The sequence below is a fragment of the Thunnus albacares genome, chromosome 15, assembly GCF_914725855.1.
Source record: "Thunnus albacares chromosome 15, fThuAlb1.1, whole genome shotgun sequence".
Taxonomy (NCBI): Eukaryota; Metazoa; Chordata; class Actinopteri; order Scombriformes; family Scombridae; genus Thunnus; species Thunnus albacares.
Window position 1 is genome coordinate 331,764 of NC_058120.1, and position 26,943 is coordinate 358,706.

The following is a 26,943-nucleotide window of genomic DNA, read 5'->3' on the forward strand; positions in this document are numbered from 1 at the left end:
AACTGTGTGTGTGTGTGTGTGTGTGTGTGTGTGTGTGTGTGTGTGTGTGTGTGCGTGTGTATGTAAATCAAAATTTATGTTGTCTTTAGGGATGCATGATTGTGGCAAAAATCATAATCACGATTATTCTTCCTCAATATTGAGATCACGCTTATTTAACATGATTGGTTTTTGACTCTCATTTTTTCTGATTGGTTATGGTGATATAGCACACATATTCCCACTTGGCTGAGGACACTATTACAACTGCAATCATATATTGCACTAATAGTAAAGAAAGACAATATATGAGGGAAGAACTCAGGAAGACTAGAGTTTTTGGGCTTAACATTATAACTTTAATGAACATGCCAAGTGGGTGGAGCAGCAGTGTTTTTGTCTTTTTGAGTTCATTATATGGACAGGATTAAAGTGTAGGATTTAATTTTTGGTCCACAGTACAGCGTGTAGGGTGACTATAATGTACCTAATATGCTGGTTGTCAACCGCTGTTATAAACCAAAAAGATGAGAAGAAAAGGTATTTTCAAACAGAATGATACATCCTGTCAGCCGACGGATTTCCTATCTGTGAAGCCGAACACAGCAACTCCTCCACGGACTGTTTCACCCTGATGGTCCCGTTGTTTCTTCCGCAGGCTTCATTTCACTTAACTGACCGACAGACCCCCTGGTTCTTCCCACTTTAACCTAAATAACAAACCGGGGCTCGGTGGTCCGATTGGATCCAAACAGAGAGCGGGGGCTAGCTGAGAGCCGAGTAGAGGCTAACTGGTTATGCTTCCTTCCCGTCATGCTGCAGCTAATGTTAGCCTTATTAGCGTCACCACTTTCTGTATCCATCATTTCAACTTTAAATCCCTCTAGTGTTTCATATAGTGTTATGGTTGTAATTTGCAGTCACACAGTGTGCGAGTAAATTATTTTTCCACTTCGCACATATCTATTTTTAGGAACAAATGCGAGTGAAATACTCGCACTGTAGAGCCCTGTGACAGTACATATTTCACTCAAACTTTGACCAGGTCATGTGGGTTAAAAGTGTTAAAAGTACACAATTTTGATGATGATGAAGTTAGCCTTATATGACAAACATCATCTGATACACATGAAGTTTTCAAGGTGTACACTACAGTTGATATACAGCGAAATGATGTTTATTTAAGGCGTGTTTTCTAGCACTATATTGTGGACACAGGAAATGATATTCAACTCCTTCATGCAGTGTTAGACAACTAAAGTTACACTTCTTTGTCCAGCAAGTACTTGTGGCACCATACATTTAAATGTATGACAGACATGAAGTGCAATCAGGCAGATTCCCAGAGCTTTGTGATTCATCAGCTCCTAGAAAGTCCCAGAAAATGCCATTTTATTGACGTGATTGGTGCTATTATTGGCTCAATTACTAGGCGTTGTGATGGCCTGATGACGTGTCATCATGCAAGCTTACAAAAACAGCCTGCTTGAGCTTGGCTCTTCCTACTTGGTCGTACTGACATCGTGGTAAGATGTGTTTTCATTTCTGTTGCCGTTGAGATTTGATGTTTCACCATGACAGAGGAAGTTGCTATAACTTTACTGTACATGCTCCAGTCTGCACCAAACTTTGCATGTTTGATAAGAGTCCCGGTCTGAACACGTCTACATGACAATATTTTATCAGTGATGTAAACTGGCTGAATAGCGCCCCCTACAAAATTGCAGCAAAGCAGCCCCAGCAGCAGGCAAAATAGTGGACAAAGGAAGTGATGTTTATCTCCTTCTAGCACTGTCTGAAAACAGCCCGGGTCTGAAGACATCTACATGCCTGTGACAGAAGCCCTTCGACTGCGCCGTGGCCCGATGTTGCAAAGGCACGAGGGCCCGTTCAACGCTGCTTGCAGCTTTAATTATTACTATTACTTTATTATTTAATGATAGTAGCAAATATTTCATTTGAATGATAGCTCCATATGCTGCAGCACTGTTTTCATTTCACTGTGCTGCTTGATTTGCAGATTTCTGAGTTAATAAATCAACAGTGACATATTGCATTGGGCAATGTGTGTGACAATGACATTATGAATGAACTGTATGCATGTGTGCGTGTTAGCCCACACATGAAAATGCATTTCTTGTTTGTTATGTGACACCACCATGATATCTCTATGTTTCATCATGCAGAAATAAAGAACTCAGACGTGTGTGTAAGTGTTTGGGTGTGTGAGGGGCGGGTGGTACAAGGAATAACAAACCTGTCCAGCATGGCAAAAAGCAGGAAGTAGGCCAGAGGGGGATTAAATGGTTACTGTGCCACTTCCTCCCTCTCCCTGTGTCCCATCTGACACTGTGTGTGTGTGTGTGGGTGTGTGTATGTGTGTGTGTGTGTGTATGTGTGTGTGTGTGTGTGTGTGCATGTGTGTCTCTGTGGAACAGTGACAGAAAACTGCAGCTACTGGCTCCAGTCAATATGACATCATGTGCTTGAGGGAACAAGATGTGTGTGTGTGTGTGTGTGTGTATGTACATTTGTGGGCGTGTGGGTGTGTGTCTGTGTGTGTGTTGCAGTGTGTATAGGGCAAATCTTACACCTTGAAAACAAAGTCCCTTAAAACCCAAAATTCATCTGTCATAATCTACTGTTCTGTTGCAGCTCTACTGAGATCCATTGGCATGAATTACAACAGTATTTGTAGCTGAAGCAAAATTAAATAAGCAAATAATAATTGTTGACCCTTTAATAAAGGTTATGATATAATTTCCCAGTCTTCTGTCTGTTCTTGAAACTTTTATAGTTATATATGTTGTGTATGCATGTAAACATATCAATGTCGGTATATGATCTATAACATCTGGGGTTTATTGTGGAGATCTGTTTGCAGTGTTTCTCCTATATGCTTGCAACAGCAGCGCAGTGCCACTGCTAAATGTTGAATGCCACAGCTGGAATTTTACATTGTAATTTAATAGTCACAACAAATGCAAACCATACACACTTTCACCACTTCAAGCAGCTGACTGGAGCTTGTGGTGAGCGAATTGGAATTGGTGTCATTGCTGCAGCCTCTCCTCCTCTCATCTGCTTGCCTGTCCGTGTTTGATTGAGGGTGGGGCTCAGCTCCTCCACACACACACACACAGCGGACAGTAGCAGAGAGGCCGTGGTGGAGACAGTGAACCAAGTGAAGTGAAACATAACATTTTACTCGAGTTGACGAGAACTATGCTCATTACTGTAAGTGAAGTAAAACATTTGCGACTGAAAAGCCAATATGTATTTTATCAAACCACCTGTTAAACAAATATAAACATGTAGAAAAGCAATATTTTCAACTGCTTTGCCCACAGTCTCCTTAAAGTCCCCAAAACTTAACTACTGGCTGAAATGGCAGCCCTCCCTCCCAAACCAGCCCCTCCTGTCTCTACCAGTGATACCTGCAGGGACAGGATGAATGACTGATGTCTGTGTTCTTCATTCCTTCTAAACACACTCAGTATTTTGATGTCAGAATATTATTTATTTTACTGACATTTTAGATTTGTTTCCAGTGAGATATTGAGTTTATATAGTTACTTTGCTGTTGTAAACATTACTGCTCTGGAAACAATATTTAGTTATTTTTAAAATATAAATCAATTCTAATCCTGTTCTGAATTAGGATTACTTCAGGATATAGTGCTTAGTTCATTAGTGAGCATATTTGTTTCACTTTTCTATTTGCTAATGTTTGAGTGTACTGTGAAAAACTACAACCAGCGATTTTTTAAAATACATATTGTAAAGTCAAAAATAATGTGAAAGTGCATAGTTTTTAGTCAAATAACATCAAATATTCTTGGGGGAGAACCCCTAAACTACCCAACTGTGTTGAAGCATTTCATTCTTTGACATTTATTACAACAACTATAGCTATCTAGGCCTCCAGAGTCCTTCTGGTGTCAAAAGCTCCTGTAAATTATCACATACATGGCTTGATGAACATGTATGTCCTGTGAACACTCTTGACATATTCCGTTTCATCCCTTCTTTAAATCAATCACCAGTAATCAACACCCAGGTGAAGACATTCATTCACCCTGAAATCTCATTTTATGACTTCACCTGAGCCATAGAATCTAGGCTACTGCAACACACACAAGCAAAAAAAATCATCATCTTATCATTCATTGACTGCACAAACAAAATCAAATATCCTGCAGACCTATTCTGCATCTGCTAAGAATGTACAAGTGTAGTGAATTTCATTAAAGGTTAGAAATATGCTCCCTCTGATTTGGGCATTTTGTGGGAGTTGCTGCAGTGGACTACCCGAGACCCAATGGAAGGGACTGATCTTAGGGTTAGGGTTAACCCTAACCCTAACCCTAGCTCTAACCCACCAACTGCGGGAGTGATGTCCAAATTAGAAAATGTGAATCATGTAGCAGGTGGATGTGACTCCCTTCGTTGAGACCTACTGATAGATGTAGCAGTGGAGCAGAGGAGAGAGACTGAGATAGCGATGTAACCGACCTACACGCTATTTGACATGGTTTTTTTTTCTTCCCAGAAACAAATAATTTAAAAAATATTTGTATGAAACAAATATTCGTAAAAAACGTATTTGTATTCAGACACACCTAGTAGATATAATATATGATCTACTGGAAGGACTGGTGCAGTGTGAGTTAAAACTTGTGTTTCAGTACTTGATTAAAAACTCCATATCCTTGAGTTCATTGTCAGAGGGAATTATGAGCTTTAATTATGGATATACACAGAGAAAAAACAGGCCAAGTGGGCTGAAACTGGATGACAATAGCAATGCTGTTCAGTCACGGTGCTTCTTATGCAATAACCCATTGATGTTTGGAGATTTAGTTTGCAGGAATGATAGCTGTTGGAACTTAATACGCTTAATTCACATCATAAACATTGTGTTTTCACCAATTGTAACCTATGGTATGACTTACTATTTGAAACATCTGAGTTTTGGTCATCAAAAGCTTTTTAAATCTCTCTTTCCAGAGCTAAATTTGATTCCAAAGCACCATGATCCATTACCCAAGCTGCATTAGGAAAATTGGGCCACTCATACACATGTGATGAATGAGGTTTGAAGGAAAGCACAACTTCAAAAAGTCTGTAAAGCACTTTAAAAAACATCACAAAAACACTGTTAAAGAGTCATTAGAATCAGCTGGCTTTTCATTTTGAAGATTTAAAAAAAAAAAATTACAATTTGGCAATTTTGGTTTTGCTCAGCAGTTTAGAGGGCAGTGAAGCACTGAATGAAACTTTTGATGTGTCCTTTAATGTTTCAAAAACTTCTTGGGTCAAAAGCTATGGCACGGAGTATCAGGTTGGGATGTATTTATGTTCTGGTGTTGAAAATGAGATGCCTTTGTTCAAAAGGATTGTCAGTGTAATTGTTAGAGATGACAGCACTTATCTTCTAACTTGTTAAGTCTCAACAATGTATTTTGATGATCACTTAAATACATTTGGCATTGAGAAGAAAACATATGTCTTCACACTGATCTGTGTAGATGACTTAATGTACTACAGACCTTATGATAGGCAATTTTCATATGACACCGATGACAAAATGTGTATCTTCCCGAACTGTAATTTTGTATGACTTTTCCATGCTGAACTGTTTTCAGTTAATGAATTATGTTTGTAGTGTACCTGCCTTTAAATAGACAATACTTTTGTGTAAGTTGTTGTCTTGTATTTTTGTAATTGATAGGTATGTGGGGTAGGTGGTTGTGGTGGAGGGGGAATTGGTTGTCCAACATTCATAACATTGTATATTAGGGATGCACGATATTATCGCCAGGTCATCGGTATTGGCCGATAAAAGCTCTAAAATGAAATATGTCGCCTTCTCCTCCGCCTCCTGACGGTGCTTCCCTCAATGGACTGTGTCACCTTGACAGTCCTGGTGCTTCTTCCACAGGCTCCACTTCACTCAAGCTGCCCGTCAGACCTGCTTCTTCTTCCCATTTTAACCTAAATAACAAACCGGGGCTCAGTGCTCCAGTTGGATCCACATGGAGAGCCGGGGCTAATGTTAACTGGGAGGCTAGCTGGCTGTGCTCCCTATGGTCATGCTGCGGCTAGCGGAGCATTAGTGGTTAGTTATTTAGGTTAAAGTGGGAAGAAGCAGCCAGTCTGACGGGCACCTTGAGTGAAGTGGAGCCTGCGGAGGAAGCATCGGGACCGTGGGGTGAAACAGTCTGTCGAGGAGATGTAATGTTCGGCTGCACAGATAGGAAACACTTCGGCTGACAGGATGTACCACTCTGTTTGGGGGGGGGGGGGGGACTTCTTCCTTTTGGTTTGTAACAGCAGTTGGCAACCAGCGTATTAGGTGCATTACTACCACCTTCTGCTCCAGAGTGTGGACCACAGATTAAATTCTACACATTAATCTTGTCTGTCTTATAATCTCAAAGAAAACTCTACTGCTCAATCCACTTGGCAAGTTCATTAAAGTTTTAATGCTGAGCTCCTGATCTCCAATCTTCCTTCTTCCTTCATATATTGTCTTTCTTGATCATACTTAGTACAATCTATGCTTGCATGCATAATAGTCTCCTCAACCAGCTGGAAAAAAATATGTGCATATATCGGTATCGACATCGGCAATAGGCCACAATGAGTTGGAAATATCGGCATATTGGATATCGGCAAAAAATCCAATATCGTGCATCCCTATTCTATACCCTTACCTGTTAGTGTTACTATATTGGAGTCAAGTGTAGTCTGGTAGAGTAGTGCTAACACTATTCAGTGTTAGCCAGTGTTAATTTCCAACTTACAGTGTTGAAATAAGTCTGGGTGCGTATTAAAAAGTCAACCCTTTCAGAAGTGTTAATTTAACACATAAAAGAGTGGACACATACAGACACTTTTCTGGTGTTAAATTTAACTCTTTCAGAGTTAATTTAACACTGGTGATTTTGCTGTATACAAGCATGTTTCACTCCAACATACTGTAAACAGTCAGTCAGGCACTTTACCTCCTTGAGACAGCCCATGAAGTTGTTGCTGACTGGAGATCCAGGCAGGTCAGCGGTGCTGGGGCTTCCACCCACGTAGAAGAAGTCATCAGAGCCCAACATAGTGTAGTCTTCCTGGGTGTAACCCGTAGTGGTCAGAATCCCATCCACTGATATTGTAACCTGACAATAAGGGATGAATAGTGAGGTTGGAAATAAAATGTTTTTCTTGGATTATAAAGATAGGAGGAAGTCTACGGTATTGATTTGGAATTCACTCAGGTCTGTATGAATTCAAAATCTCTGGTAGGTTGCGTTTACCTCTGTTATGGATCAGACAAGACAGATAAAGAAAATCTGACATCCCATCATTTTCTTTACCTTTGATGTGAGTTAGCAGATGCTATTTGTGAGAGTTTAAACTATTGATAGACATGAAGGGTTAAGTAGAACGTCAAAATGAAGACGTTAACTGAATTTAACTCCAGACACTGACAAAGATGCGTTAATATTACTCTGTGGTATTTGCTGTTTTATTTTATCTTCTTTTGTGTCTAAATAAGTGAGGGAAGAAAGAAACTAAAAAAGACATTGTAACAGAAGTAACATAAAGGAGCAAATGAAAAACACTCACAGACCAATGGAAAGGAGGGAAAAGGGAGTGTGTCACACCACACTAAATCAAATGCAAACATATAGGACACACAGAATGGAAGGTGCAGACCCACACTGCAGGATGTCTAGGAATAACTTATTGTCAAAAAAATATTTGATCTTTGACAGCATTTGTTTTTAGAATTAAAAGTCTGAAGAGCAGTGGTGGAAAGTAACTAAGTACATTCATTCAAATATTGTATTTTTGTACCATACTGTATATAATTAGTGCTTAAGTACAACATTAGGTACTTGTGCTTGACTTGAGTGTATATGCTTCTTTATACTTCTTCACCACTGCATGTATTTGACAGCTACAGTTAGTGGTTACTTTGCAGATTAAGACTTCAAAACATATGATCAGTTTATAAAATAGGATGCATTGTCGTAGATTAAACTACCCTACATAAAGTAGTTCAAATTTGCTGCATCTCGACTAGCCTCAACATTGAAATGTCGTTTACATGTTAATACAACAATAATAATGATCCACTAATACACAGTATATAACAGTATAACATGCTGCATAATACTTTTATTTTAAATACCTTAAGTACATTTTATTCATACTACTTCTGAAATATATGCACTTTACCGAATTTTTTTAGACTTTCAAAACGTCATACTATTCACTGAATTCCAAGACCAATTACAATCTGTTTCTTTTTCACAGATGTTCATCTGAATACCACTGTGTGCCATCAGAGGTGAAGATAAAGACAAGCAAAAGGGTGAGTAGCCTCAGCTAAGGGCGGAGAATCATTTAACTAAGAACTGTACTGAAACCACATACCTCATGTTTTAGCATCACATGTTGCGGCCAAACCCAGGCCAGGCCTTCTCCTAATGAGTATGCAGTTATTGTTGCATAGGGTTTTATTTGTCTCAAACCATCTAAACAAGTTAGGGACATTTGATTCTACTTCATGTGCAATTCATTCCAAAAAAATACTTTTGTTCCCTATTTGCTTTGTGGATATTTTTCCAAGTGTGTCAAAAGTCAAATATTGTTATCAACTACTATTGTACAGACTGGTGCCAAAAATGCTTGTGGTGTCACTGGAGTTATATAATTTTATAACTGTATCCCTGCAGGGTGGGTCACCTTGTATTTTCACTTGCTCAAGGATGGTAATGAAGATGAGAGTCAGGTGTAAGGTGGGCTCAATCTATGTTAGGCCATGCACATCTTATATAGGACAAAATTGTCAGAGCTCCAGTGTAGATTTTTTTCATTCTCATTTTTGGTTGTAGTAGGCCTCTGATAGTTTCCACAACAGTATCACCAAAAACATGTAACAGGAAAATCAGGAGCTTGAGTAGAACACTAGAGAAGCAAAAGTCATGGGTGATTAAAAAAGAGGAAGAGGTTAAGAAGGAAAGTAGGAAGTCAATGTGAAAGGATGACCCAGGTGAAAAATGTACGGACAGAAGTTATACCAACATGAAAGCTGGGAAATACAAACCCCATTTTCTTATTGTTGTGAGAACGGTATTTGATGTGCAGTAGTTAAAGAAGGAGGAAGGGGAAGAGTACAGAGCAAACCAAAAAATGACAATAATCAATGAATGATATCTACCATACAATGGAGTGTGTTTACCATAGCGTATCCAATGCCTGATTGCTTTGCAGAGAGGTGGGGTGGGTAAGAAACAAATTTAATACAGTGAGCAGTGGGGTTGTTAATACATTAAAGCAAATCAAATGAAAATCAAATTATGAAAAGTGATGTAGTGAGTTAGTACACATTAATAAAAAAAAAATTATTCTTTGAGTCACTACTAAAAGAAGAGTTGTAACAGGGAAGACATTGGTAGAGGGTAATGAGGGGAAACTCTGGCAAGGTTGAAAGGATTGAAAAAGGAAATCAGGGAAGACAGAGACTTGTTTCCCAAAAGCATCCAATGTTTGTGACTGTCATCTCATGGATTTTGGATGCTTACATTTGTGGTGTTTTAAAGGATATGTCTAGTTTATGGATGTGCCTGAGCCAATCCAGGCTTATTTTATGGCTCTGTAAAATAAACCTGATCAAATGTTTGTACTTTCTTTACTGTGTTTCTCTCCTTTATGCCTTTATGCAAGCATTTTGCTTCATTGTTAGTGACAAAGTGTTGAAAATGTGATAAAACTATACTGAGACACCAGTGAGTGTGACTGACATCCAGATGAGCAAAATACACATATTTCTTAACTCTGACACAAACAAATCTGTTATTAAATCTTTTTTTTTAATCTCTCCTCTCTCTTTCCTATCAGCAAAGATCAAACAGGTAGCAGTTTCTCATTTTTTGCCAGCACTGATTCTTGCTGATGCAGGTTAAAATGACAAACATCATGGCTAATTTAATGTTAATTCAGTCAGGACACTCGTGTCATGTTTAGATTTATTTAATTGCATTTTAACTTGGCAGTGGGGCTCTAATCATGTGATCCTCTGGGAGGAATCTAAGCAGCCTGACACAGACTGTCCCTGAGCTCAAAAACCTGTGAGCTCAGAGCCCGGGATACACAACATTTGATGAACATGAACAAGTTAAAAAGAAAAATTCAGCATCATAAACAACTGAATGCTAATACAGAAGGAGGCAGGGGAGGTGGAGGGAGTTAAATTCTGAAGCAAGCAGCAGTGTAGCAGCAATGGCAGAACTGAATGAGTGACAGAGGTTGTACGGAGCATGTAACTATAAACTGAGTTGCATTCTAAAAGTTAGACTTTCATTCATATTATCAACAGTTTTAAACCAGAATCTCCAGTGTTTGGATCAAGTAGCTTGCAAAAAATAAGGTTTGCCAAATATAGTAGCTACAGCTGTTGTGTATATAGGCCTACATATTAATGTGCTAGATGCATGTTTAATCAACACTGTATCTTCTTCTTCTATGTATATATTTTTACTATGTCTATGGAGCATTTTGGCACAAACATTTGTTTAGAAATAAGTGAAGTTCTATCTGATCTTATTGTCAGAGTGTAGCTTGAGTGTGCACTGGGCAGCTGTGTCATTCAGGTAAATTAAACTATTTGATGGGACTTGATATCAGCAGATACCATATATTAAAGAACTCAGAACCAAAAAAAAAAACTTGATTTGGACACCCATAGTCTGGTGATATTTTTGTCTCATAGTAAACAATTCCCATGTGCAGATCAAACCAACAATGAATTGCTCTACAAACAAGTATTGTGTGTGTACTGTAGTTTATTTTGACTCAATTCCACATACAGTACATAATCCTGATGTCAGAAAGTATTAAGAGACTAACAAATTGACTTTTTTATGAGATTAGTTGACAAGAAAAATACATATTATTACCAGCCTTGTTCTTTAACTATAAAGTCAACTTTAAGTCAGTTAAGTCAGCCTGGAGTTGCGCTGGAGAGGAAACATCAAAAGCAGTGAAACAGGGAGTGGAAGTGGGGCAAGCATGGAGGAGTGCAAGCTAGGCTAACTGTTAACCCATACAAACCTGCAGTTCCAACAATCATGTTGCCTAATGTTCTCTGGACAAAATTGATTATATAACTCCCATCAGTGCTGGTCACTCGTTGACATGCAAGAGCTGTCTAAATTGAACTGAGAGATGTAATTTTCTCTCTAAATGCACTTTAATGCATTGTGCTGCTAACTGCTCATCCTTTGTTATTGTTTTTTTTTCCTCTTGGGATTTATATATTTTTTTAATCATTTTTCAAAGGCAATTTTTAGATATACAGTATATCTTTATCCTTTCTATGGTTGTTGCACTGCTGTGGGCTGGGAGGAACAGCATTTTGTTTTATTTGTGTATGCAAATACACAAGAAAATTACAATAAACTAAATCTTGAATCTTGACTTTTGAATCTTTAATGTAGTTTATTTGTGTATTTATGGATCAGATTGGATTATTCTTTTTTTCAAAATCAAAACCTGTACACTTCACAGTTCTACTCAAAAGGAGGTCGGTTTAAAGGAAGTGTCTATTTACATATTTAAACATGTAGGTTTATCAGTCTTGGGTTATCATCAGAGGTCTTGGATGACTTGAGTTTATCACCATGATCACCCAATAAAATATCTATACATAGACATATATAGAGGAAGTAAGCAGCCTTCTACAACCATGAAATGCGCAGGGATGTCTTGACTGATGGAGAAGTGCTAAGATGACAGACAGTGGGAAAATCAGATCTGGAAAGGGCTGCTCTGCTAGTTTAAAAAATGAACATTAGCCTAAGAAAAATCCTTTTCAAGGTTAACAGTATAATACAAAAAAATCTTTTGCTAAAAGCTGCAATAATAAGATGTTATAATAAGCTGCTTTGCAAAATGGTGGTTTTAAATTTGGGTTTCGATAGCCTACCTATAAGATAAAATCCTATAAGGTGAGGTCAGTAAACTTCACACATGTTCATGTCTGGCAGCCTTATCAGTCTGTGATGCCTTAGGGCCCAGTCATATCAGCATTTATGACAACAAAATTTTAGACTACAATCACCATAATCATCATAATCATAGACATGAAGCCATTCTGCACAGAGCTTTTATCCACAAGTCCCACTTTGAGGAACTCTGACAAACAAATTTGCACCACTGACCAACTGCAAACAAGTTTTTACAGTGCTGACCTATGAGGAAATGGAGAGCTGAAGAGTCCTAAATGAAGAACATATTTGCTGCGTCACACCATCCAATATTATAGTTTGCTCTGTTAGAGTAAAAATTGCTCCACACAGCCTGCAGTCAGTAATGAGACAATGTTCGGATGCTATTTATCACCATCAGTACCATTCAATAAGATACGATTTAAGAAAGCTTTGCAACTAACCACAACATTCACTTTTTCACATATTACACTCCACCTCAGTGCCTTACCTGCCGGAGGTTGCGGGTCACTTTGACATCATGCCATGAGTTGTCATTGAACTTCCCATTGACTGGCTCAACAATGGCCTCAAAGGCTCCAGAGCCCAGGTTAATTACAAGGGAGACAGCGCCGTCCTTCAGTGCCAGGTTGACGTAGTCGGCTGACTTGCCGGTGTGAAGGATTAGGCCGTTGCGCTGCCATGTCTTGAAGGAGAGTGTGATCTCGTCGCTGCTGCTCTGGATGGGGTTCTGGGAGAGGTCGTAGCAGAAGTACTCTGAGCCTCGGAAAGTGGCCACATTCTCTTCCCTTGCTGTGGTGAGAAGAAAAACAGGGCAAGTTGGGGACAGTATATTTGACAAGATTCAAACTAAGGATAACATTCAATCACTATTTTGAAATTCTGCTGTAGATCCAAAAGTTTCTGAGGACACCAAATATGGCAGACTGTCTTCTCGGGAAATGCAAAATAAATTATGCCAAACAAATCTAGAATATTTCCATTTGATGAACAGTGGAGCAATAAAAACATGGCATTTTTCTCCACACAATGGCTTCAGTTAAACCCAAGCTCTTCTCAAATCGTTTTAGGGCAAGTCCACATCAAGACTCTTGTCAAGGCAAGTCTCAATTCAAGTCCCTTGTCCTTGAGGGTGAGGGTCACAAGTCTTCATATGACAATTGCAAGTTTCAAGTCTGTGAATGCTTCACAATCAAAATGACATTACATTTAAACATATTTTTATTATTAGTTGTTTTTTTTGTTTTTTTTACATAGCTTTCAATCCATAGTCCTGCACCACTTACCTGTATCTTATTTATTTTTGTTGTTGCTCCTTTTAACAGGAGTGTTTTGGTTTTGAAATCCTGAGTCAAGTCTTTAGGCTGTCCAAGTCTCAAGTCTGCTGATCTGGTTGACACAGATATATGACACCATATTTCATAGCACTATATAGTGTGGAATTTTTGTTCTAATTTCAAAGTGACTTAGGTTGACATTAAAAGGAAAAAACAGGTTAATCAGATCCACATATGAGTATTACCTTTAAGACATACCATCCATCCATCTATTAGAGCTGGGTGATATGACCAAAATCTCATCTCCTGATATAGGTAATTTCATATCCCGATAACAATTCATATCCCAATATAACACATTTTGATTGAATAAATAGTTGGTCTGTGCACACCCCACCCCTTGTCTATCCATTCTTTGTGCAGATTAAATTAAATTACTTTTTGGCTTTTACTCCCAAAGCTTTTATTGCACTTACAGTAACGTAACAAGTGTAGTTGTCGTCAACTCGAGTACTTCACCTGGTTCACTGTCTTTCCTGTGTGTGCTGCACACACACAGAGGGCTCAGCCCCACCCACAGTGAACCATAGACAGCAGGGGAGAGTAGCACGACCATAAATGACAGAAAAATGCAGCAGAGACTCTCACACTGAGCTGAAATTAAACGAGTGCAAATAAATTTGGTATATAACATTCATTCATTATGTACTGTAAGTGCAATAAAACTTTGCGAGTAAAAAGAGTAATTTATCCATGTAATCCGTGCAAAAGATGGACAGACCCTAAATGACGAAAAAAAATGCTGTATGAGTATTATTTGCATCACAACAAAATAAACAATAGAGCAATACAACAACACACTTTTTGGTGAGTAAAAATAAGTATTAATAAAGTAATGATCAAACATGGTGAAACTGCCATTTCCTATATAAATAGCCAGCTTGGGGCACAGTAGTCAAGACAGAGAATCAAAGATGGGAGAGGAGCCACAGAGAAAAGCCAGGATAGGTTGCACTGATTGTATGTGTGACCTTGGTAAAAGAGAAACAGGAATCACAGGAGAAAAAACAGGGAATTGCTGAAAGAAAGGGAGTAAAAGGTGCAGTAGAGCTGAAGGATAACACAGATAAATGGTCCACTCAGGAGTCGTAATCAGTGAGATCATCCTCAATTAGCTCACTGTCTCTTAAGCAGAAATACTAGAGACTGTGGGCTCAGCCACAACACAGCACACCATATCAGCCACCAAGACCCTAGTATCTGCATGAGTGCAGCTTTCATGAGCTATGAGCTTGACTTTTTGTCATTACTAAAACAAACATACCTCCTTAAAAGTATGATGTGAGAGACTAGTATCTTATGGTGATCTAGATTTCCAGAAAAAAACATCTGATATATTTTAAAAATATCAATATATAAACTACCAGCCGGTTCACTCCCTAACTATTGGTATCTAATTAATTTGTGAGACAATTGTCAGCCTTGGTTAACCAGCAGTCAGCAGTACATAAATGTAGATTTCAAAGAGTTATGCCAGAAACCAGAGCTCACCCAAACTCCCTTGATAGACCTTCCACACTCCTAACAACACCCTGACATCTCATGGTGGGCACGACAACCTGACATTGCAGATAGTCTTACTCCCAAAATGCCTCCGATGATAGGTCAATAATCAATTATTAATTAAGAGAATTGTTTTTTAAGTGCTCTCCCAAACCCAATCCCACCAGCTCATTAATATCTAATGAAATGGGAAACACACTTGGTGAATGAGCTGTTTCCAGTGAGTGGGGGTGGGTATAAGCCACATGGTCAAATGTCTTGAGCTGAAGTTCATTGTTAAAGTCAAACTGAAATTTGAATTCTCTTCGCTGTTGTGTAAGAAAATGTTATCTATCATGATATTGCAGCTATTATGCATTTTTTTCCATGTTTCAAAAGAGAATAAAAGCATTTTTCTACATATTTGTAGAAACAGTACATAAGCCTTGAGCCTCTGAGTGGGCGTTTCCAATGGCATGGTGGGTCTAGCAGATTTGCTGTCTAGGAGTGTGCCCGAATACAAATATGTTATTCAGCAAAGCACAAATAGTGTTTTTATTTTTATTTTTTACAAATATTTGTTTCATACTTTAAAAATGAAAAAAAGATTTGTTTCCAGAAAGGAAAAAACCTTAAACCACTGGACTACACATACATGCTTTCTGTGACAGGAAAATATGTGTTTAACAAGCATATCAATGTACATTTTAGGTGATAATATTAAAGAGCACTCAAGTCGAAGTGAATTATGGTACATGATGAAGATGTAAAGCAACTTTGTACATGAGAGCAATATTATGAGGAGTACTTTATGAACGACTTTATGAGCTTCTTTAATGATAAAATTCTAACTATTAGAGACAAAATTAACCACCTCCTGCCCTCAACAGGCACCGTTCTCTCCCCAAACACAGGAATCTTGGTAACCGCAGTAAATCCTGACATATATTTGGACTGTTTTTCTCCAGTAGACTTGTCTGAACTAACTTCAATGATTTGTTCAGCTAAACCATCAACCTGTCTCTTAGATCCCATCCCAACTAGGCTGCTTAAGGAAGCCTTACCCTTAGTGAGCACTTCTTTACTAGATATGATCAATTTGTCTTTAGTAACAGGCTATGTACCACAGTCCTTTAAAGTAGCTGTAATTAAACCTCTTCTTAAGAAGCCTACTCTTGATTCAGGTGTTTTAGCCAATTATAGACCTATATCTAACCTTCCATTTCTATCCAAGATCCTTGAGAAAGCAGTCTCTAATCAGTTATGTGACTTTCTACATAACAATAGTTTATTTGAGGATTTTCAGTCAGGATTTAGAGCGCATCATAGCACAGAGACAGCACTGGTGAAAGTCACAAATGACCTCCTAACTGCATCGGACAAAGGATTTGTCTCTATACTTGTCCTGTTAGATCTTAGTGCTGCATTCGACACAATTGACCATCAAATCCTTTTGCAGAGACTGGAACATTTAATTGGCATTAAAGGAACTGCATTAAGCTGGTTTAAGTCCTATTTATCAGACTGATTTCAGTTTGTACATGTTAATGATGAATCCTCCGTGAAGGCAAAAGTTAGACACGGAGTTCCACAAGGTTCTGTACTTGGACCAATTCTATTCACCTTATATATGCTTCCTTTAGGTAATATCATTAGGAAACACTCCATAAATTTTCATTGTTACGCAGATGACACCCAATTATATTTATCAGTGAAGCCAGATGAACCCAATCAGTTAAACAAACTCCAAACATGCCTTAACGACATAAAGACCTGGATGACCTGCAATTTTCTACTACTAAATTCAGATAAAACTGAAGTTATTGTGCTTGGCCCTAAACACCTTAGAAACACATTATCTAATGATAAAGCTACTCTGGATGGCATTACCCTGGCCTCCAGCAGCACCGTAAGGAATCTGGGAGTTATCTTTGATCAGGATATGTCCTTTAACTCCCACATAAATCAAATCTCAAGGACTACCTTTTTTCACTTACGTAATATCACAAAAATCAGGCACATCCTGTCCCTAAAAGATGCAGAAAAACTAGTTCACGCATTTGTTACTTCTAGGCTGGATTATTGCAATTCCTTATTATCAGGCTGCCCTAACAAGTCTCTAAAGACTCTCCAGCTGGTCCAGAATGCAGGTGCACGTGTATTGACTAAAACTAGAAAAAGAGACCACATTTCTCCCATTTTAGCTTCACTACATTGGCTTCCTGTAAAATCTAGAATAGAATTTAAAATCCCTCTCCTAACTTACAAAGCCCTTAATGGTCAGGCACCATCATATCTTGAAGAGCTCATAATACCGTATTATCCCACTAGAACACTGCGCTCCCAGTATGCAGGCTTACTGGTGGTCCCTACAGTCTTTAAAAGTAGAATGGGAGGCAGAGCCTTCAGCTATCAGGCTCCTCTTCTATGGAACCATCTACCGGATTCAGTCCGGGGTGCAGACACCCTCTCTATGTTTAAGAGTAGGCTTAAAACTTTCCTTTTTGATAAAGCTTATAGTTAGGGCCGACCAGGCTCGCCTTGGATCAGCCCTTAGTTATGCCGCTATAGGCCTAGACTGCTGGGGGACTTCCCATGATGCACTGATCTCCTCTCTCCTCCTCTTCCTCCTCTCCATCTGTATGCATTCATGTAACATCAATGCATGTCACTAACTTTTTAGTGACATGTTTTTTTTGTGCTTTCTCATCTCACAGGAAAACCTGAGTCCCGGGCCGAACCTTCGCGGTCCTTCACAGTCCTGATGGCATCCTTCCCTGGCTATTGCTGCTATTGCTGCTTGTGCTTGTTGTTGTCATTGTGATTGTTTTTCTTCTGTCCCCCCTCCCCCTTTCCCTCTCTCTTTCTCTCTCTCAACCCAACCGGTCAAAGCAGATGGCCGCCCACCAAGAGCCGGGGTCTGCTTGAGGTTTCTACCCGTTAAAGGGGAGTTTTTCCTTACCGCTGTCGCCAAGTGCTTGCTCATGGGGGAATTGTTGGGTCTCTGTAAATTAAAGAGTACGGTCTTGACCTGCTCTATGTGAAAAGTGCCTTGAGATGACTTCTGTTGTGATATGGCGCTATATAAATAAAAAATTGATTGATTGATTGATTGATACTCTAATGAGCAGGTATTGAACACAGAACCTTGTCATCTAATGGGGAAAACTGACCATGAGAATGGGAGAAAAAAGTTCTGTTGAGGAAAATTTATTTGCCTAAAACTAGAGCTTGGACACCAGAGATTGTACATCATTAGTGAAAGCAAGACTAGCTTACCATGAGAATGTATGATATTTGTACAAATTATTTATATATTTGTTTTTTAGTCTTTGAGATATTAGCTTTCAAACATTCCTCCCATAGACTTTTCATTAATAATTTTAATATTTAAAAAAAAAAACAAAACCTTGGAATATGATAGAAAGATGAAAAGTAATAGCATAAATGTCCTTAAAGAGCTGAACATTTTGATATTTGAGTGGTTTCTGTCGCTCAAAGTATGGAGGAGTTGAAAGCTTGAAAAAAAGACTTACGTAATACATAATAATAAAGAGTGATGATAACATAGCAGCTTTGCAGCTCTCACACTAATAGTGTGAATGCTGAAAGCACTATTGTTATCACCAACCTATTCACCATCCTCTGCTCTGCAAAAAAACTCCCAAATCCTTCAACCTAAACTAGCTATGCTAAGTTAATTATTAATCAGAGTTCCAATTGACTATCTTTTCCCCCGACCCCGGGGCAGTGCCCTGCTATTATTAATTCTTATTAATAATGTCTATTGATTTTAGTAATTATATTTATCTTTGATAATCATTAATTATTGCTGATAGCCAAACCTGTAACCAAGGCTCAACAGGAAAGATCTATCTATCTATCTATCTATCTATCTATCTATCTATCTATCTATCCGTCTGTCTTATTTTTTTCCTGACTCAGTGTTTTTCCTTTTCTTACTTTCTTTACTAAAAGTTACTCTTTTATGGAAACTCTTCGCTGTAACTTTTAGAGCCATTTAGGAAGACTCCAAGTGGTAAAATGAGATCCTTTGTCAATAGGGCCCCTGATGTTACGGTTAGGCCTATATCACCTCAGATATTAGTTTAGAGTTCAACCCAGATGTATTTGAAACTCGAGGGCAGTTTCAACTCTGACAAGTTCAAATGAGTGTTAAGCATATAATGATAAATGACTGAAAAGCACTTATAAATAAATTATATGGATTGTTTTGTATGAATCATTAATGCTTGGACAGTCCTCAGCGGCACTAGTGTAATGCTTGTAGTCTGAATATGAATCAGCAATAAATAAGTAATTGGCTCATACATATTTTAAGTGACATCTTGATTTATGATGTGTGGATTTTCTTGCAGATTCTGCAATGCTCACTGCGATAAATCATTATGTAGAGTTAGAAGGTATAGCATGATGAGCGGCCACTTTATGTCTTTCATGCAGACTGAACCCTTGCTCACGGGGGGACAGTTAATTGAACAGATATTTGAGAAAGGAGTACGAAGCATCTTAGAAGTGTTTATGCCGATGTTGTCTACTCACTAGGGGTGTGCCTGAATACATATTCGTTATTAAGGAAAGCACAAATAGTTTACGAATATTTGTTTCATACAAATTTATTATTTTTTCGGAAGGAAAAAAACCCATCAAATACCAGTGCACACGTCAGTTACATCGCTATCTCAGTCTCTCTTGTCTGCTCCACTGTTACGTCTATCAGCAGGTCTCAACAAGGGGAGTCACATCCACCTGCTTCATGACATACCTTTCCTAATTTGGACATGATTCCCAGAGTTGGGGGTGCTCCCAAGAGATAAAGCTTAGCTACTGACACATGCTAAGTGCTCCCAAGGGACCCTCCATAACCTGTTGTTCCCCCTCTCCTTTCCACAAAGTTGGTTTGTAAAAAGGCAATAAATGAAAAGTGCAAAGCAATAACTGCCTTTGAAGTTCTTCCCTACACGTTACACGGTGTGCTGTCACTGTGTTATGGATGTATAAATAGGTAGAGGTCTGCCTGTAATGAGGCGATGAGTAAAGTTTTAGCTCAGTAGTCAGTGCAGTCGTCTATGATCTGGGAGACTCGAGTGTGACCTGGTGTGGGAACCTCCTTTGTAAGGTAGTTTATTCATGAACATTTATTGTAACGCTAACATTTTATAAAATTAAAAGCATAATATAAACAAAAACAGGATTTGTAAGCCTATTTTTCACTTTTATTCGAATACAATACAAATATAATACAAATACAAATACAAATGCTGGGCTCTCTGCATGTCCCTATTGCTGAGACCATTCAGTACTAAAAATCCATAGGCTATACTCGACTAGACTGCTGCTGATATTGACAGCAGCTCTTGTACAGACTTGCTGCCGCTGACACATTCCATACATGCTGATCTGCTGCCCGTATGCAAAAAAACACTGAACACCTAAGGCTTGGGGGCTAGCCTGATTCTTTCATGTACCAGAGTAAAACGGTGTTTGTCAGCTTGTTAGCCTGTAGACAGTAGACTCAGAGCTTGTTAGCCTGTTAGCTTGTTAGCCTGTAGACAGTAGAATCAGTGCTTCTTAGCCTGTTAGCCTGTGGATACTTGGCTGCTTGCGAACTTTCTGCTGCAGTTTGGTTGATAGTTAGAATACTTTAGTGCCTGTTAATAATTGTTTTGCATTTTAATTTAAGTGTGTTTATTTTTTTCAGGTCATTGCTTTTTATTTTGTCATGACATACATACAACATACAGTAAGAGTTTATTTCATTTACTGTAAAAACCATACATGTTGCAATTATCACAGTAAGTAAATGAAAAAACTAAATGATTTCATAAGTTATAAGCTTTATTTAGCATACAGCATAAATGTAGGTTATTTACTAGCCCTTGATACACACACATCTAGTTTGAGTGCCCACCAGTGCGCAACACACAGTACTGGACTACTCAATATATTTAGAAGTCCAGATCTGAGTGTATTGAGACAACTCAAACACCCAAACTTCCCAGTGTACATGTCCCTGCTTAGAGACCAATGCCGTTACTGAAACTTCAGATGGGAATTTAGCTATCATTTTAAGAGTTTGAGGGAAGATTGTACTCTGATATGACAACTCATGTCAGGTAAATGAATTCAGAGATCAAACTATTAGTTTGCCTGGTCCTCTGTTGCTGCTGAGGTGGATCTACTGTCCAAATAATGTTTGGAACCACTGGCTGGTGGAGTACAATGCTTACTTACAACCAGTAAATGAGACTGTACTAGATGGCCATCATTATGGAAAAATGTGCCAACAACAACACCAGTCACAAAACCCACCCTTAAAACTCTTCCATCTATTGCTGTTCATTTTCCTGTCTCAGTTTCTCTAATTGCAACCCCTACCACCTTTTTGAGACAGCCCTCTCAAGAAAATCAACAGCGTGGGTCATTTGTTCAAGCAGCAGATGACCTGTGTTTCTTCTTCAAGAGTATGACCTGAATTTTCATCTTTATCCCAGCCTCCAACAGACAGTCCACCGATCACTCTTGTTTAAGACACCTCTTCATCTCCACCCACTCACTCTCTGCATTAGTCAGTGAAAACTGAGAAAAACATGATGGTAAAAAAAAAAACTTTTATGCATTTTCTTAGTATGTTAGGAAATGTGTGTATGATGCCTTTCAAATCACGGTAGGGTAGCTTTCTTTTCATTCATGTTAATAAAAGTGACATTTCACAACTATAAAAAGGCTTTGGACACCAATGTATTTTCTCTCCAGCTTAATTTTGTCATGTCGTCCTGAGAGGGATTGTTGCTATTTTTGGCAACTCTCAGAACAATGAACAAACAATATTTTAGTCACATTAGTCTTGGTTATTTTTGATTGATATTTCACTGTCCTATTAACTCAGGAAACAGGAAAAAACACTAACCATGTCTGCATTCAGCTCCACTTCAGTGTAATGTGAAATACACTGGAATAATAAATATGAAATTGAAGGAGAAAATGGCTCAACTCATAAAACACCATGCATCAATATCACTTAAACATTTCATAGCACTCTAACATTGTAGGATGATCACTACTTCTTTAATTAGTGGGAATTCAACAAAGCTTATGTTTACAGCACAAATATGTTTAATCTCTACAAAGATTAGATTGAGGTGCAGAACACACCTAAAGGAATCTGACCTCATACATCTGACTTTAACATAAAAAAACACGAAAATGAAGACGCATACACTCACATACATACGGACACTTGATGGTGGCGTGATTTAGTATCAGCTCAGGTGAGAGCAAACGCTCCTGGGTGGACCATGTGTTGGCCTTTTTAAATAAGAGAATGATCCTATTCACATTCATCTGGACAGCCTAACACTGACAAATGGACCTGTTAGCTGGGGCTGGATAAAAATATAGTTTTCTGATTAATCACAACACTTGAATGATCCATAATCGATTCTTAAGATTGATTTTTGCATTTTTGCCTTCACTCAGTAAACATGTGTCCATGTGTGTCACATCCTGCCTGGACTGTTTGTTTTTTGGACTCTTTGTGTTTTTGTGTTCTTTGTGGTTTCCTATGTTACACTTCTGTTGTCAAGTCCTTCTGGTCATATGGTTTTACTTGTTATGATTTGGGTTGTGGGTTTAGAGGACTGCATTATTAGTTAGCTTGTAGTGTTGTGTGCTTAAGTTTATGTAATTCTGGGACAGTTTGATTTATGCTGGGTTGTGATTTAAAGTATTGTGTTTTCAGGATGTTGGTTTTCTGTTATTGTGTTTCCCTTGTGTGTTCATATACTCCTCCTTACACCTGCCCTGCATTCGTTCTTGTTTGCCCTGCCCTTGTCTCAGTGTTCTTCAACAGTCTGCTGTCACCTTTACACCCGCCCTGTATCAGTCTCGTCAGCCCTGCCCTGCTCTCAGTGGGTGCTTTTCATTACGCTGTCGTGTCTCCTCGTTTCCCTCACTCGCATCTCTTCTTTGCGTCTTAGCTCCTCCCAGCGAGGAGGGGAGGTCTCAACGGGACGTCCTCGCTCACTCCAGTGTCATTTTGAGGAGATGACAAGTAGTGATGACGCACATCACCCTAAATGTCAAATATGAATAAGTCAGCAATAGAAATTACTAAGTAACAGTTTAAACTCTAAAGTTTGCATTTAAAATTCATGTACAATTAATGAAGACTTTTCACTGTTACTTAATAACGTCTATATATTTATAGCTGGAAGGAAAACAGCTGATAATTGCTCCAATGTTTTATCATTTGATTAGATGTATAGCAGGGTCTGTCTGTCACAGAATAATTTAAATCTATTGATAACTGAAAGAACAGAACCGACATAAAGGAGCAATAAAACAGCTGTAGCCTGCAGAATATGTTTAAAGAAAATGTTTCTTATTTAGTTTGTGAAAGTCTGACGTGTTTTTCAGGCTCAGCATGATTTTATAGGAGACGCAGCAGTGCAGTGTCATATTTTCCTGAAGGAGCTGAGACGCACTGAAACGGAGAAGAAGAAAGGGGAAGCCTTTGGCTCATGATTGATTCATGATTCAGTAATCTTCATTTTATAAATAAATAGGCTATGATCAGCTGCTGTTGGTGCTTTCATTCCTTCTCCACAGGTAGTTTTGCTGATCTGCTGTATTACAATAAAAAGCCCGACTGTTTACTGTCCTATCAGATCAGCTGGCCAATCAATACACACTTTGGATCAAAGGGGTGTTGCCGTCCGTTAAAAAACTTCTGCATAGGATACACCTGTGTTTCCTCACTCTAAACTCCCCCAGGAGCCTCCTTGCTCCTCACTCCTTGTCTCCACCAGGTGCATTTATGGGATTGGAAGATCCGCCATGATGGCGGAGGGAGATAGGTTTCCAGGTCACAGAGGAGAGAGGATGCGAGGAAGCATAGAATTAGCAAATTGAAAAGCAGTCCCAGTGTCTTCCCAGCCTATCAGGTCCCAGCCTGCCCCTGTGTCTTGTCACCTGTTGCTCATTGTCTGATTAGTTTAGTTTGTATTTAAGGTCAGGTTTTCAGTTGAGTTTTGGTGGATCATTGTTCTGTTGAGTTTGCGCCTCTCCACTCAGCCAGCTTCTGTTTTGCCTGCCCAGTCCCAAGAATAAAGGTTTTCTTTTCTGCATTTTGGTCTCTGCATTTGGGTCCATTCCTGCTACTCCACATGACATGTGCACTAAAGGTTATGTGTATGCAGTGGTTACTTGTTGTAAGTGGTTCAATTAGGGCTGCATGCTAAGTAAAACGTCTAGGTTTAAGTCACTTCCGCATTGGCTTCACTTTTTAGACCTGGAACTGCTCACTTGGTCAAGGGGCAAAAGAACAGGAACCAAGACCCATGACATTCAACTGTAACCAATGCAGGAGGCTTAGTTAGCCACAAGCAAACCTTCACCAAGCTAAGCCAAGAAGGTAGCAAGTTATATCATCAGTTAATGCAAGTAGTTCCAGTGTAAGCAGCAGGAAAATGAAAATGAGTTGTGGGCTGCATGTTTGTGTATGAGAGACATGATATAATATAAATTTAGCCTAATCTCAAGTAAGCTTAATCAACATGAAAGCAGTGTTTTGTTTTGAAGATCATCAGATAGCAGTTTGGACACTGGTTGAACCTTAATGCAATATTAGTATTTGTCTGATGTAACTGGATCAAGAATCAAATCACACTGAAATTAATCAATTCAGGTCTTTGCGTATCAATGAAATTGAGAGATCAGTGCTGATACCCAGCCCTACCATTCACCCATACCATCAAAGAAGATGGCTCAAGCAAAGCCAGAGTATAGGAAGTGGACAAACTGGAAAGGCACAAAGTGGCTGTCTTGTTTATCCATTTATAGCTCTCTGGATTACAGCTTCACTTATAATGTAAAAAACTGGTATGAATTCTGGACTGAAGTCAAGTTATACTTGAATATGACAACCCTTTGTCTAATGTTCTTTATGATCACTTTCTCTGGTGTATATTATTGCAAAAATGTGTATGTTTTTTGTATCAGTTTAAAACACATTATCTGTGTGTATTTAAATGTATTCTTATTTGTTTATGCCCCCAATACACGCAGATTCATTGGTAGATTGTATATTTGGTGCAATTAAAAAAAAAGAAAAAAAGAAAAAAAGAAATAGTGCATTTGTTGGGAACTATTTTCACGGCAGATTAATACACATTTGTTGCTCTATTAAGGATTTCCAGCAGCAGGATAGTATATAAGATACTGTATTTGGAACTGTGTCAAAACAAACTGACTATTTTCAGCATCTGAAACACAATTTTGAGTGCGAAGACCAGCACATGAACCACGCTGAGGTCTTTAGCTTCTGCAATGTGATTTATTTCCACGTGAAACAAATATAAGGATGAGGTATATTTTCAAGAGGGATTTGATCCCATCATTCAGGGAGTTGATATGATTGTTCAAAAGGGGGCATTACTTAGCGGGCATGAATTATCAATCACAGAACCACAGTGATTGAGAGCAGTCGAAAACTTTTGGGATCCACCTTTACAGGACATGTTCTTTTAATCTGAGAACAAAACAGTCATTACAGGCTAGCTGCCTGTAATGTATTTTTCACACCGCAGTGTTCGCCTGCAGTTCTCTTTGACTCTTACAGTTACCAAAACATATCTATATTGTTCCAGTGTGGTCAAAGATATGGTTCCTGGAACATTGTTTTTGTTTATTATAATAATAATAATAATAATAATAATAATGCAGAGGTAAAACGCAATCATAAACTGAGAAAGAGAGGAAAAAGCATATATGACAAGATTATCCATTTTTGAGCCCACTGACTCTTTCTCTCCCTCGCTGTCTCTGTCTCTCTCCTCTCCAAAATAATTCCATTTTGCCAGAGCTTCAGGTCATGCTACCAAACCCACAGAAGCCAGCAGAGTCACTGCCAAGCAGCTGTCGTGTAGAAGTAATTTCATAGCCAGCTAATTTGAATCTGCCAGATCGTTTTTCATCTTTTGGCATTAGCTATTTTCATTAATTCCCTCATCTCTTCAATTACAGGTTCATGACTACAGCAAAGGTGAAGGGGAGGTGATTGTAATATGTGGGAAGGAGTGGGTAAGACTATTACACAAACACCCAAAACATTAGTAAATATTAGTGGTGATGTAGTTCACACAGTACACAGTTACTAACTGCTGGAAGCAAAACCTGAAGAAAGCCTCATATTTCTTTCAAAAAGACATTAATTCATAAAGGATTTTCCAATTTTTCCAAGTCCATCCAAATAAAACACTCACATGTCATAAGTACGTTTAAAGAATTATTGGTTTCTGCAAGAACACGTAATAGTATGGAGAGAAGTCCAAGCGAGACAGACAGCAGATCTGGACCAGTCCCAAACATCAACACAAGGAGAGCTGAGGAATGTGCCACTTAAACAGAAAACTTAAGCTTTAGTTGGCAAAAGCAGCTTTGCATTGGATGATGTTGATGTAGATCAATGCAGTAATATAGCCAGCATTCTGCACACACGAACATACACACAGACAAGGACACTAAAGAAGTATTTACGTGCCCCAGTGAGTACATTATGATCTCATGATTACTACATGATGGCCTCTGGTGCCCAGACATCAAAAAAGACAAGAAGCTACAAATGGAGAGATGTAAAAGATGACTGCAGGTGCCAAATTAAGCCTGTAATGTGAATGTACACATGGATGCTTCTTGCACACACACACACCCTGAAAGTCTGAGAACACAGAGGAAAACTTGAGAATCTAAAATAAAGCATTTTCTCTAAAACCTGATAATGACATCACTTTGATGCCAATCTTTTACATGTTTCAAATGTATAATGTTAGTTTAGAATGTTTGATGTGTGTTTTTTTTACTTAGGAGCCATATCAAAGACACATATCTGTCAAAGTTTTTCTGATCAAATTTACAAAACATGCCATTTAAAAAAGGAAAAACCCACACACAAAGTTTATACATGCAATGCACATGAAGTGCTGATCATCTATTTCATATATTCAGTTTCTTACAGTACAGTATTCTCAGAGTTTCATTATGTAGAAATGTATTCTGATATAAATGTCAGTGTCAACAGATTCCATATCAAAATATTTTGTTTTTTGTACAAC

The 26,943-nt window shown here is 38.5% G+C and overlaps 1 protein-coding gene across 1 annotated transcript in view; it reads right to left on the reverse strand.

Annotated features, from left to right (window-relative positions):
- The window catches only part of nrxn3a (neurexin 3a), a 283,641-nt gene that overhangs the window by 165,486 nt on the left and 91,212 nt on the right, over positions 1 to 26,943 (reverse strand). Inside the window, exons 6-7 of the mRNA XM_044375060.1 lie at positions 12,481 to 12,782; positions 6,990 to 7,151 (exon numbers count right to left, since the gene is read on the reverse strand). Of these exons, the coding sequence (XP_044230995.1) occupies positions 6,990 to 7,151; positions 12,481 to 12,782 (464 nt within the window). The remainder of the gene's footprint in view (positions 1 to 6,989; positions 7,152 to 12,480; positions 12,783 to 26,943) is intronic.